This window comes from Puntigrus tetrazona, chromosome 3, assembly GCF_018831695.1.
Source record: "Puntigrus tetrazona isolate hp1 chromosome 3, ASM1883169v1, whole genome shotgun sequence".
In the NCBI taxonomy this organism is placed as follows: domain Eukaryota; kingdom Metazoa; phylum Chordata; class Actinopteri; order Cypriniformes; family Cyprinidae; genus Puntigrus; species Puntigrus tetrazona.
Window position 1 is genome coordinate 26,578,004 of NC_056701.1, and position 14,690 is coordinate 26,592,693.

The following is a 14,690-nucleotide window of genomic DNA, read 5'->3' on the forward strand; positions in this document are numbered from 1 at the left end:
CGTTAAAAAGTATATTATGAATTCATATTTCATATAAACAATGTATTTTATCTCGACTGGAGCTGTATCGACCAATCAGCGGCCAGAACCCGAACTTTTCGTTTTCTCACAGACTCCGGCTCTTTATCCGACATTCGTGATGAAAACAATCTCACGCCACACAAAACACAAAGCAGTGAAAACTCATATTAAAAACTCTTTATTAATTCACGCAAGCATCAAATCCCTATTGTTCACTTTTTCTTTCGTTCTCTGTTTTAAACTCGCTACGCATTAAACCGCGCCGTGGCATTTTCCTTCATTATCACGACGACGATGATGATGATGATGATGAAGATGATGATGAAGATGAAGAGATGCGAGAGCACCGTCGTCTTGTTCTCCGGGCCATGTGTGTTTCTCATTGGTTAGTGTGATTGAAGGTGGGGTTTGAAGATCGCAATCCCAAATCAAAACCATCTGAGTTTGGGAAAGAGGGACGCGATTATAGGAAATGGACAAGGCGGCGATCGAAACTCCCCAGAAAGCGTAGAGAGCGCCCCCCTTCCCTTCCAGTGAGCTCAGGAGGCTCTCTCGCTGCACGGACAGCAACATGTGGACGAGACGCGCTCAAGTTTCCTGATCGCGCCCGACTGTCGGAACAAAAGCGGCGCGCGAACGCGACGCGCTCCGGCGTTTGAGCGATGCGTGGATTATCGCCGCGGCTCCCGTTATAATGAGCGGCCATGGCGTGGTGTGACCGTGGGGTTCAGATGCTGCTGGCCACCGTCGGGGCTTTCGTGGCGTTCAGTTTGATGAGCATCGCCATCGGGACCGACTACTGGCTTTATTCTCGGGCGTACATCTGTAACGCCACCAACATCAGCGCGGACGAGACGCAGACGCAGCCCAAGAAGGTCCGCGGAGATCTCACGCACTCGGGGCTCTGGAGGATCTGCTGCATAGAGGGTACCATGTGCTTCACGTCCTTTCTTAGGCTTGAGTTTTAACAGAGAGAAAACTAAGTTCTTTGAAGTCTCGCTTTAGGAGGCTTTTGTTCTTCTTGAACTCTAAGCAGACGCTTGGTTCTTGTTTAATAACCCGTTAAAGTTCACCAAAATCAATTGAAAGAAATTTTATATCTAGTTTTACACTCTTGAATAAAAAGGTGCTTCACGAGATGCCGTAGAAGAACGCCCCGAAGAACCTTTCGGTTTCACAAAAGGCGGCGGGCGTCCTTCAGATCATAAAAAGAACCTTTTTTTTGACCGAATGGTTCTTTGCGGAACCGTAAACGGTCCTTCTGTGGCATCGAACCTATTGAGCACCTTTTTTTTCAGTTTTAGTAGAGTTTGAGTCCGACTCGAGCGTTTCTCGTCGAATAAATCCGAAACTCATTTTTAGGAGAAACATCTGAAGCGCAGTCGATGGGAAAGCGGTGCAATGGGTCCTCAGGGTGGCCTTTCGTCCACGGGGTCTGTCAGGCGGCTCATCCAAACTCATTCACTGGGCTTTGGATCTCTCTCAAGTTAACATCACTTGACGTTGACTTGGAAGGGAGTGAAAATGCTCCCCGTTTCTCTGGGTCGACACCAGCGGGTTTCTTGAATGGACGGAGAGCCGTAACCGGTCCAGACATTCTCCTCACAAAACCTCTTCCTTCATTCACGTCTTTCTTGCATTTGATGCCGTTGCTTGGAAACAATATGTCTGAAATCGCTATGGTAACGTCGCCAATGTTTAAAAATAGATGAATCTGTTGCTTCTTATGATTGTCCACGGAAAAGAAAAAGAGAGACGGACGGACGGACGGGTGACTAATAACCTATATAACTGCATGGTTTCGAAAAGATGAAAGGTTTTTCACGCAATTTTGGCAGAGCTTTGACTCAGACAGTCAGACTGATTACATCATACACGCGTTCACAGGCTAAACAAGGACATCGTAGTTAGTTGACGAACAGGGGAAACTTATAATACAAGTCTCATGATAACGTCGCCAGGCTTCGGTTTAAGAGCAGAGCTCATATCGACACGATTCAATTCAAATCAGTTTGTTTTCTCAGGAAATTAGCTGACATCGATAACGAAGCACTACTTAGTGTACTGTCACAGCGTGAAAACATTTGACTGTCTTACTTATGTAATTTAGTTACTAGTTATTTCATTTTATTTGATTCGAAGTGCTGCTGACGTCCAAAACCAACGTAGGTCACGCTTTTTGTTTATTTATTTGCTTATTTCATTCATACTGACCAAAACGCGAGTGTAGGCCGATCCAGAATAACATTTGGACTCCCATTTCTTACTGGTTGATCCCGTTTCTCATGCACTGCAAATAAAATCGAATTTACAAATCATTAATGGTAAGTTATGTTAAAAATAAACAAATGACGTTTATCGCTTTAAAAAATAAATAAAATAAAATCGAATTGTTTTCTTTTTTTAACATTTATCAAAGTTTTGTTAAATTAAGGTTCATTACTTATTACCCGAAGTCTACCATATAAAATAAATTAATTAAATAAATAAATAAAAATCGATGAAATAAAATACAAAACTAAAATAAAAAGTAAACTAAAATAATTAAATTAAATTAAATTAATTTAAAATAAAATAAAATAAATGATGCATCCCTTGAGCCCCGAGTGTATTTTATAGACTCTGGTTATTGTTCTTTTGTTTGTGAGATTAGGGGGTATTGGAGGGGAAGAGCTGTCACTTTTGCCATTCCCAGTGTGCGCAACAGATCTGTAATTAAATGCAGTGGCTGAAAGGCCACAGAGTCTCTAATTAGCCACCGGCTTTGACTTCCGCCACCGATCTACACTGAATAACACAGTCCTAACGAGCTTTGAGCACGCGCCAGGTGCCTTTCTTCCGCCACTCATTCACCTCAAATAGACATGTCAGTGATGCTGATAAACCACAGCTGGACAATGCTGCTTTGTCTTTAGTCATTAATAAAAATATATATTTTAAGAACAGAAAACAATGATCTGTTTTTATTTTTAGTGGGGACTACAGTAAGCAGAGTTTTTTAAATCAGATTTTATTGGTGTTTTATTCTTTTTAAAACATACATAACAACGTAGGCAATCAACAGCGAGCGGTATCAAATACAATAAAAATAACGTAATTATATGAAATAAAAAGAGAAAATGACAAAAGATACATAAAACAACCAATTGATGCATATATGCAGCACTATATATAGCATTTAAAATATTTTTGGAATTAGCCTAATATTTTTTTTTATTACAGTTTTAGATTTGGTCAATTTGGTACGTAACTTTAACATTATTATTATTATTAGTAGTAGTAGTACTTATTTCAGTTAGTTGCCAAGGAAACATTTCTAATCTTCATTGTTATTTATGATATTTAATCATTTTCTATTTATTTATCCATTCAATTTTAGTTTGGTGTAGTTTTAGATTTAGCAGCTCCTTCAAGAAGTTGCTAAGGTGTCCTGGGTTGTTGCCAAGGTGTCGCTAAGCGGTTTCTAAGACGCGCTCGCTAGCATGCAGTTTGCATGATGTTCAAAGTATGATTTAACAGTGTGTCGAACTCTCAGGAAATACGACACAGTATATCGCCAAGGCAGTCTTCCCTATTGATCGATTCGAGATGACAAACAAAAGCACGCTTCCCCAGCACGCAAGCCACTGATTGGTTTAACTTCCCGACAAGGGGAACGATTGGCTGCCCGATCCACAATTATGACAGAATGCTGGAGGCGGGGAATGTGGCAGGAGGCAGGAGGGGGCTTTTGGCATGGGGGGAGATGAGTCTGTGTATTAATCCACAATGAAGATGTCAAAGGCATCCTTGGAGACATTATGGAAATCAGATTGTTGGATCAGACCTGAGGTTGCCATGGAGAAGACATGCTCAGCGTTGAGCATTGTTACCTCCAGGCAGGCCGCAGGGACCGAGCGCTCGTTTTCTCTTCTCTCTAATGCTCCTCCGTGTCAGTCAAGCGAGGTTTCTTATTTTGTCTTTATGAGGCTAGGTGCACTTCAGTCACTGGCTCCTACGAATCAGCAGCCCGAGCGGATCTTCACGTAAGAATCCCGCGGCTCGCCGCGCTCGCTGTACTCACTTACAGAAGTTATAAAGTCTGTCAAAGAGCTGGAGTGCATGTGCAGTCGGAGAACACGCTGGAAATGAGCGAGTCGTTCAGTTAAACCTGGAAATAAACAGCGTCGCTAAACATTTTAGACTTACTTGCTTCCTTGGAGCAGCAGATAGTCTTTGCGTGATTTTCACATCACGGTGGTGATCAGGTTTTGTTTTTACGGTTATGGTTTTTAGATTAAATGATTTAAGATGTCTGTGAAAGATGCTGAAGCCTTTTGAAATCAAACAAACTGGGGACAATACAACAATGTAAACGGAAAATAGGATAGAATAGAATATGTACAATATTTCTGGCGTATGTAAGACTAAAATACAATACAATAAAGATTAATTTTTTTTCTGGCATATGTAAGAACAGAACAGTATAGAATAGAATTGAATAGAATAGAGTAGAGTAGAATTGAATGTACAATATTTCTGGCATATGTAAGACTAAAATACAATAGAATAAAGATGTAAGAACAGAACAGCATAGAATAGAATAGAATATGTGCAACATTTCTGCCAGATGAAAAAAATAAAATAGAATACAATAAAATGGAATAGAACAAATATGTAAAATATTTCTGACATATTTGAATAGAATAGAATAAAGATGCATAATATTTATGCTGTATGTAAATATATCATAGAACAGAGCAGAACAGAATAGAATAAAGATGTACAATATTCTGCCATATGTAAATAGAATAGAAAGGATCAATAGAGTAGAATAGATAATAGAATAGAATAGGATAGAACAGAATAAGATGTGTAATATTTTGGCACATGTAAACTTGAGAATAGAATAGAATGAAGATGAATATTATTTATGACATTTGTAAATGAAGAATAAAATAGAACAGAATAAAAATAGAAAAAAATGCAATATTTTAGTCATATTTGATTAGAATAGAATAGTGTTTTGTCATTATACACAGGTAAGAATAAGAAAATTATATTGGTAATTATGACCAACAGATAAATAAATAACAATATAATAATTAAAAGCTATAGCTGCATTATTCATACTAAAATGCATGAGCTTTGAACATTCTGTTTTTGTTTCAACAGACAAAGAAGTATAAGTTAACGTAATATCACAGCAATCATCTGTCATAATTACTGGCCAGTGTTAGTGTTCAACATTTCTGCATATGTTCATCTCTAATTAGAAAGCCATACTTAAGTGCACACTGTTTCTCCTCACACTTTTACTTGTTCATGGATGTTATCACACAGCTTTTGTCTTGAGGGGATCCAGGGATAGGCTGTGACCCAAGAACTGGGTTTATTCTGAGCTTTATTAGCTTCGACAAAGTACCATTCTCACTGTGTACCTTTTAGAAATACGTTTTTAAGGTTTTTTCTGATTGATACTGACATGCAGTTTTTTACTCTGTATTCAGTTTTAGCATGATATGGAGTTGACATCACATTTTACTTTAGTAATTTGATAAAATATGAAATTTGATGCATCTTATAACTTTAAAAAATACAAAACCAGAAGATAACATCATGATAATATGATAGACCCAATAACACTAGATTATATTCATATTCATGTACCATATTATTTACAAGATGCTTCAGAGAATATCATAGTTCCACAAAGAATAGAACACAATTGCATCTATATAAATAACAACAGTCATAATGATTCAGATCCAAATTATAATTGTTTTACTTGACAATATTTTTACAGAGATTTTTTTTTTTACAATGACTAGACTAGAAAACACATGCCCCACTTTCTCAGACCTATTTAATACTAATTAATTTGCTCCTTTTTTAACACTAGACCCAATTAATGGCTTGCTGGGCCACACAAAAGCTGTGTCACAGGGAGTAGACTCCACCTGGAGACAGACGGAGGGAGGAAGCGAGGTTTGCAATGTGACACTTTATGATGTATGTGAAGACCTGCTGAACGCATATCTCCCAGCTTAAAGCCAAAATCAAATAAAAATCAACCAATGTCGCTCTTAATGCACATCCTCGGTCTTTCCAGAGAAAATCAGAAAGCTTGCCTTTACTCTGAAACAGCTTTACCTTTCTGTTGGCACGAGCCAAGTCATGATCGTACAATGCATTTTTGCTTTTTAAATTTAAAATGCCATAAAAATATGTTCGGCTGCCGAGCCGCAGTTCCGATGAATGGCAGGGTTTCAAGACACGTATTTAATTATGCAAAGCTAATTTGCATGATGCATACGAAAAACACTGCTGGACAGCAGCATCAAAATTATATGGAGGAATTGCGTTTGCGTGCAAAACATTGCATTTGATGGCTTTTAGAGCTGTATTAAAGCATTTAAACAATGGCGCAATGCTGAGCCTATTGGCTTGCCATGTATCTAGAACATGTTTACATAGAAAAATAAATATGCCCAGTGGAACACGAAAATACATTCTGTGCAAACTTGATTTCACTGAAAACAGCACAGAGTAATTGCATCATCTCCTTCAGAACAGGCCCAAAGCAGACTTCTTACTTAAGTGCGTCTAGACCTTGCACATGCTTATACCGGTAATCTTATGCTTTGTTCGCACATAACATCAAAACTGTAATTTACTGGTCATTTTCCAGAAAGGGCCGTATGTGTGAAAGCCCCTGTTGCCTTTAAAGTCTGTCGCTGAACAATTCGAAGGCTTGAAATTTTATCCCCTACCGCTTCATTAGAGAACAAATTCCTACCATATGCGGGATGTTTTTGTTATTTATTTAATAGTTTGATCTGCTGCCCAGTATTTTCATTTATGCTTGGAGATTTGCATTGTTTCCAGGTCCTCGTGACTAATCTTGACCGGCTTCATATTTTTGTAGGTCTCAACAAAGGAAGTTGTTACCGAATCAATCATTTCCCAGATGACAATGATTATGACACAGACAGCTCTGAATATCTCTTACGTGAGTGACTCTCTCTTCAGAAAATGTTACAGTGTTACTGTCTATACCCCAATGTTCTTATCATGCTCCTTTAGATGTCTTATCAAATTAAGAGCTGTGTTTATATGTGTGTGTGTGTGTGTGTGTGAACAGGTATTGTGCGCGCCTCCAGCGTGTTCCCCATCCTCAGTACCATTCTGCTGTTGCTGGGGGGGCTATGTGTCGGGATAGGACGCATCTACAGCAAGAGGAACAACATATTACTCAGTGCAGGGATACTATTTGTTGCAGCAGGTAAACTTGCCAACGACCACCATCTAACACAGAGGTCTTTTAACTCACTTAAGACACTTTTAGCATCATTACCAAATGCAATTTGTTAGCGGAATATAACTCAGATATAACATGGGGAATTTCTATTCTCTGATAGCTCAACTTATCCCTGCTGTTACTGGCAGGTGAACTGGAACTGAGGGGGCGATAACTCCCTCACTTTTTTAGCTGTTATTCAACCGAATTTAGTGGGTTGACATTTCTTGTTCTAAAAGCGCTGTCTTGTATTAACTATAGTTTCAGCACCTGATACAGACTTTAAGACTTTAACAAATGTAAAATATTCTATAATGTTTTAGGCTAGTAGTAAAAGCAGCACTAGGCTAGATTGCATAGTGTGTCTTGGCGGGTCATGCATTTCCTAGACGCTGCAATTGAAATTGTTGCTAAGTACCACAGTATACTGTATCAACATGTCTACAGTACTTGAGAGGTCAAGATCACTATGTAAAGCAAGTGGTAGAACACCTGGAAAGCTATCTTTTAGCATTTTCATTCATCTCAGTTGCAGTAATATAAACCGGCAGGGGCTAATTAGACCATGCTAGTGTAATGAAGGCTTGCTCCGAAGAGTTTTGCAGATAAACATCACTCTTCTGGCATCAAATAAGAGTAAGGTGACTGACAAAGTGTTAGTAAAAGAGCTAATGTTATGCACTCCTTGGCTTCACGAGGCACTCTAGCAATTGAGGCTATGGTCTTTTGCATCTTTGTTAGAGAATTAGCCTGCCTTTCTGCTTGATAATGGTTCAAATTTTGGTGCCGTGACCCGGATGGAAGTGAGCTTTAGGGTGGGGAGTATAACAGAGGTAAACTTTGTAGGTTAACCTCATTCCCCTGACCTCAAGGCTAGTGGCTATGTTCTTTCTTGTCCCTGTTAAGATCCTTGCTATGCATGACACTGTTTCAAACCCTTCTCAGAGTGTTGTCAAATAGGAGTAAGGTTTAGGGGGTGAGTGACAGGAGCAAGCTAGTAAGAACTGTGCTCATGGACCTCACTACTTTGGCCTCCAGAGGCACACTGTCAATTATTGTTATAGTATGTGGTCTTTATCATCCTTGTTAGTGGATATTCTCCCATGCTGGTCAGTGCTGGTTGAAATCCTGGTGCCGTGACTCAGATAGGAGTGAGATTTAGAGGGAGTGCAACAGTTAGGCAAGCTGCGCAGGTAAATGTCACTCCACTGGCCTCAAGAAAAACAACACCAATTAATTTTAGAGACTCCATTCTTTAGTATCCTTGTAAGCATGCACACCTCTCATGCTGGTTGATGGTGGTTACCTTCCAGTTACCCGGAAGGCTTACAATAGTTTAGCTGCAGTCTTTATTATACACACCTGAACCATCCAATCATGGTGTTCAGGGTTACTTGAAAATTACAAGTGTGTTGTAGCAGGTTTAGTTACCCAGAGTTACACATACCAGGCAAATCTTGATACTCTGATATAAACAGATTTGCAGCCTGTGCCAAGTGCCATGTCTTCATTAATATTAAACCCTGAGAAAATGTATCCAATTTTGTTTAAAATCCTTGTTGTGTTTTGTGTCTGGCAGGTTTGAGCAACATTATTGGTATAATCGTCTACATCTCCAGCAATGCCGGTGACCCCAGTGACAAACGAGACGAAGACAAGAAGAACCAGTATAACTACGGTTGGTCGTTCTACTTTGGAGCGCTCTCTTTCATTGTGGCCGAGGCGGTGGCCGTTCTGGCTGTCAATATCTACATTGAGAAGAACAAAGAAGTACGGTTCAAAGCGCGTCGTGAGTTCATTAAGTCTACCTCGTCCTCTTCACCGTATTCTCGCATACCCAGCTTTCGTTATCGTCGACGGCACTCACGCTCCAGCTCTCGTTCAACGGAAGCTTCTCGCGAAGCGTCACCCGTGGGCATGAAGATGATGAGCTCGGTACCTGTCGGAGAGATCAACATGTACACATTGACAAGAGACCCCCTCAAGTCAGGGACGGACAGCTCCTACAGCCCAGACCACGATTCGGGATTCCTCCAAGTGCACAACTGCTTTCCCAAAGACCTTAATGATGGTATCAACAGGAGGACAACACCTGTATGAGGGTACACACTGGAACGGAAGAGATAATGTTAAGGCCATACTGAATGGATAGCCATCAGGGCTCAGTGGCCTGTGGCAGATGCCAGTGGAAGGGATACTCATTGGTGAAGCCAGTCAACCAGTGACATCTCTCATCGGTGAAGGAGAAGCACTTTGTGAAGAAGGAAAGAATTCATCTCTACATATACCAACAACCATTGTGATTGCTAATTTGTTTTTCTCCTTGCTTGATCCTCACATATAAACAAGAACTCTCAGAGAGACTCATCTCTCATCAAAGGGCAAGACATGCAAATGTAAAATGAATGGTCTGTGGCAGATATTAAGAACTTTGAGTAAGCCAGTACATTTTCTTGGTTGATAAATATCTTTTTGTTTGTCAGTACAGTGCCATTCTCTCAATGTATACCAATGTGATAATGACTCTCACAGTATGAGATGGTGCTAACATAGGCTCACAGCTGAAGCCTTCCCATTATCATGTGTTTAGTACAGACTCGAACTGAATACTGAACGCCCTTGTTCGTGTCATATGTTTGTAGCCACAGTTGTCTATTCAGTGTGCCTATCATCTTTGGCAGTATCAACTGCTCAGACTTACTCTGGAGCCACTTTGCAACAGTGCAAAACTGTATTCCTCTCTTTTTGTTGTTGTTGTTAACTAGAGATATCAGCTGTAATACTACATAATCAAATAATCACTGGGAAAATTTAGTTTAGGAGATTTATGACTACTAATTGTGTATAAACACCCTGCTGAAAAGACCAGCTTGGATTTTCGTGATGCTCTGACTGGTTTGTTCTGGTCTGGTGCTTATGTCGCCAAGTAAAAGTCTTTATGGTTGCAACGTATTTCATTTTTATCATAAGATGTATATCTGAGGCTGGATTTGACTTTGTCCATTGGAAACAGATTGGATTCTGAAAAGTTTAACCAAATCAGTTCTTCCCCTGAATCATGTCCAGACAGCAATTTTCCATAAAAATAATGTGAATGACAACTGGGGCTGTGGTTAACCAAAATTATGTCTTTAATCATCTCCATGATACCAGTCGCAATCACCACACTGGAAAGGAAGATTATTAGGGAATAATAATTTCGATTACTAATGGACTACTATGATGATGCTTTATGTCAAGTGTACCTTATGACTCATACACAATATTCTAACTGACTGAACCATTGAGTCACCTTAGAAGGAAATTGGTTTAATAAATGAATTATTCCAATAGTTTGCGTGAACTTGATTGTACAAAATACACAGAAATTATCCAACACAAAAGAACGATTTCTTCACAAATTAGGTTTTAAAGCTTTACAGCCCCCGTTGTCATTGACTTTGATTATATGGAAAAGGATGGCCAGAATATTTCTTTAAACAAATAAGTGTCCATTTCAAGCATGAACAGAGCCAAACCAGTGGGTGAAACTTACATTGCTTTGGTGACATCAACCAAAAAGGAAAACGATTTTAGCTGCAGTTTGTTCGAAAGGTTACAAAGACAGAGAAAGATTATAGAGACATTTTTTCTACTGATGAGTCATGCCAGAGTGATTATTAAGCAAGTAAATTGAGGCCGTGTAGATTTTACATTGTGCTCACGCTAGTTCAGAAGTCTGGTTTAGACTCCAGGTTTCAGGCCCAGCACCAGCATCCAAAACACGTGATACGATGGCGACCAGCTCTAATGGTCTTTTCAGCAGGGAAATATAGCAGTATTCAACAAGCCTCAAGTTTTATACTATCACTTCGTATTCTGACTGCCATCGATAGCAGATCAACAAGTGTCAGTAGTTAACCAGCCAGTGTCGTCGCTTTCCATTGTGAATCAGTCAAAGAGTGATGGTAATTCCTCAGCCTTCATCTCCACCGAGGGGTTTCACCTCGGTCTCTGCCTGAATGTGGGTTAAATATAGCTACTCCTTCTCGTGAATTTGAGTGATGGCTGCGCAACGTCTGAATGGGGCACCTTTGGGGATCTGACATTGTTCGAGCCCGCTGATAAAAGCAGTGCTGAGAAATGTCAGACATCCGGAAATGAAAGACAAGTTTTGAGGCGGTCAGCTCTGAGAAACATTTCAGCGACCGCTGATAAGTATCTAGGGCAGAGCAGTATGAAAGACATCAGTGTGGCCGATCCAGCCCTTTAGAAGACCATTCAAAGTGTCTTAGCCTCACCAGAGCCTTATGCCTGGATTTCTTTTTGAGTCGACAATATAACCTCATCTCTTCTTTGTTACCGCTGGTTTTCCTCATCCATCTCGCGTCCCCTCGACCCATCCTCAGTGAAGAATCTGTCGCTTTTAACCCTCTGCATTATCCATGTGAGCAGTGTTTCCTCACAAAAGAAGAGGTTGCAGGTACAGATGTAAATACCTGGTAGGTGTTTCGCTAAATTGAAGCATCTGCAGCTACCTTTTCTTAGTAAAGCCATTTTGACACAAGCTTTTGAGCCGTGGCTCTTTGTAGAACGGTGTGTGGTGGGTAGATGTAAATGTTTGCATGTTTTTCTCTAACCCATTGACTTTGTGTGCTTTTAACAGTATTATTAACAGGATGACTCCAGGATGCCTCACTGCCAAGCATCGCTCTCTATAAATACCTGTAATGTTCTCTCCGTTCATCACGGAAGGCATTTTGTCCTTCTGGTTTTCTTGATTTGCTAATGTTGTTCTCAGTATTTCTCTGTATCAAGGACAAGTCAACATATCGTTGCTATAAATACATTTAAAATAAATTTAATAAATTTAATCAAGCAACTATGTCTCGCTTATGCATATGTGCTTTGTTACGTGATTTTTTTGTGTTTTGTACTACGGGACTAGGAATGATAAAAAAGCCTAGCAGCCCATAGTTGCATAGAACATAATTAGAAAGACCGATTTTGCATTTATTTATTTTTTTTACACTTTAAAGTACATCTAAATATATATTTTAAAGGTTAGACAGATCATGGGACTTTAATAACTCACGCAGTCTGCCATTATTTACTCACCCTCATCTCATTCCGAATCCATTTTCTCAATAATATCAAGGCAGCTATTTTTCATATATTGAAAGAATGACTGAGGATCGGTGCTTTAATTTATCAAAATGATGTCCGTATTCATCTGGTTCTTTAAAGGTCAATAGATTGATGGCAGTTGCTATGCTTAACCTGACTCAAAACTAAAATTATCAGTTAATATTAACTTTGATTACTAATGGACTACTATTATGATGCTATTATGTCAAGTTGTGACTCAATATTCCACAATATACACAATATTCCAACTGCCTCAATTGAGTCCCCAGGCCTCATTCACTTTCATTATATGGAAAAGGGTGGCTAGGCGCTATTCTTTCTCTGTGAATAATGCTGAGATATTCTGAGGATGAAACAAAAAGAGGAACGTCAGGCCGAAATGTCAGCATTTTGAACATTTTCTGATACAACCCAGTGACCCTAGCTTCCTGTCTCTGAACTGTTTTGACACCTAAAATAAATGAAGATTGTCTTGCACTTTTGTATAAATAGTGAGTCTGGCCTTCCAGCGATATTTATGAATGGTTTGAATCTTTGGTGAATTGTACATTCCTCTTTCCTCTCAGTGACGGGATATGCGCTAAAGAGTCATTTATTTCAGAGCATCAAAATTCAGACTTTTGTTCTCGCAAAATTATCGTGAAGAAAAGTGTTATTGCGAGTTAAGATATAACTTTTTTACATAAATGCGGTGTATTATAACAGGCTTCTTTTGCTGATTTCTTAAAAAAAATATTGTGAAATATAAACAGGTTCGTGACCAGGATATTAATATTAACTAAGAAAACAGCCTGGAAAAAAAACCTGGCCACTCAAAAGCAAAAACCTGGACCAGTCGCAATTTCGAAATGTAAAAAAATATCAAATACTCCGACTCTGTCTTCATCTGTGTGCATATAAGGCTTTTATGCACACAGATGTCTTTTTAATTAATAAAACAATTCAAACATTGCAAGAAGTAAAATATTCACCATGACGTCCCTATTCTGTAATGGTACAATCTTTGACCTTGCCAATGAGTGTTTGTCTCCATCTTCTTTTATAGCCTTCATTAACCGTCTGTTTACTCAGTATTAAGAAATTAGTCCATCTGAATGGCCCCGATCAGTCGTGTTCTGCCGCATTACTGCCCATCGTGTCTGTGGCACAGATTAAAGCTGATGGAGAATGGTACAAACCGATTTGGTATGCGACAGTTCTATTTTCAGTGACCTTTATGGAGATGGCCCTGAGGGTTTGGGTAATCTAATTTAGCTTGAATAATATTGCCTGTCATTAGGAAATGCATACAGTCCGTTCACCTCCTCCTTCAGCCTCGCATATAATCCGAAACCAATCGCCATTGTCTTTCCATTTGGAAGCTAACGCATTTAAAGCGATCAAATTGTTAACCATTTATTTGAATTCGAAGGAACCTAATAAAACACTCGCGACAAGATGAGATTGATTTTTGCATCGTGGCTGTCATGTACTCGAAGTGAACTTTATAGTATTGAAATTAGAGATGGGTTTTCCCGATGGTGTCACGCAGAGGTGAAGATGCTGCCGCGTTGACGTTGATTGAGACTGACTGGGCGGCGTGTTTCTCATCTGTCGCTCGTGACCCTCGAACATCAGGGTCTGCGTGATAAAACCAATAGCACAAAAGAGTGTTGATCCCGTATTCATAAACAGCACTCAGAAACTTGTTGGTTTACCAGAGGGGTCTAGGTTTTGCATGGCCCCATTGGCACTTGCTGGTAGTCGCTAAAACTAAAAAGCATCTTTCTCCTTGGATAGGCATTAAAAAAGCTTGCTGTGTATTTTTTGTTATTCAGAGTGGCATTAAGCCACCACGTCCAATGATTTTAAACTGTAGTCTTTCGCTTATGTACTCGTAGTCCACTTCAAATCGTATAAGTAAGTTACTGGTTATCCGTTTGAATTGCAATTTGCGTTCATAATTGACATTTCACAGAAAAACAGCGGGATTTGATTTTATCCTTCCAGAATCGTTCGAAACAAAGCGGTGCCAGAAGAAAAGAAGTTGTTTTTGGAGGAAGACCGCGTATTTTTATCGAGAACATGCAGTGATGAGACCTTCACCAGGAAGACTATGAATATGTATTAAGGCAGAAAAAGCAATTTAATTAAATTCTATGTACATAATTCAAATGTTTTTTTACTTCTACGCAAATGCCTCATTTGATTAACATGCAGTTTGTGAAAAGGTTTGACCGAATCATCAAAAAGAATCAAATCAAAGAGTCACTCGTCAAAACAC

At 39.4% G+C, this 14,690-nt stretch overlaps 1 protein-coding gene across 1 annotated transcript; it reads left to right on the top strand.

The window, feature by feature from the left end:
- Positions 1 to 226: 226 nt before the first annotated feature.
- cacng4b (calcium channel, voltage-dependent, gamma subunit 4b) lies at positions 227 to 12,161 on the top strand. Its single transcript, XM_043225570.1, has 4 exons — positions 227 to 948; positions 6,929 to 7,012; positions 7,145 to 7,285; positions 8,880 to 12,161. The coding sequence occupies exons 1-4, from the start codon at positions 726 to 728 to the stop codon at positions 9,398 to 9,400; spliced, it is 969 nt and encodes a 322-aa protein (XP_043081505.1). The 5' UTR covers positions 227 to 725; the 3' UTR covers positions 9,401 to 12,161.
- The last annotated feature ends 2,529 nt before the right edge of the window (positions 12,162 to 14,690 follow it).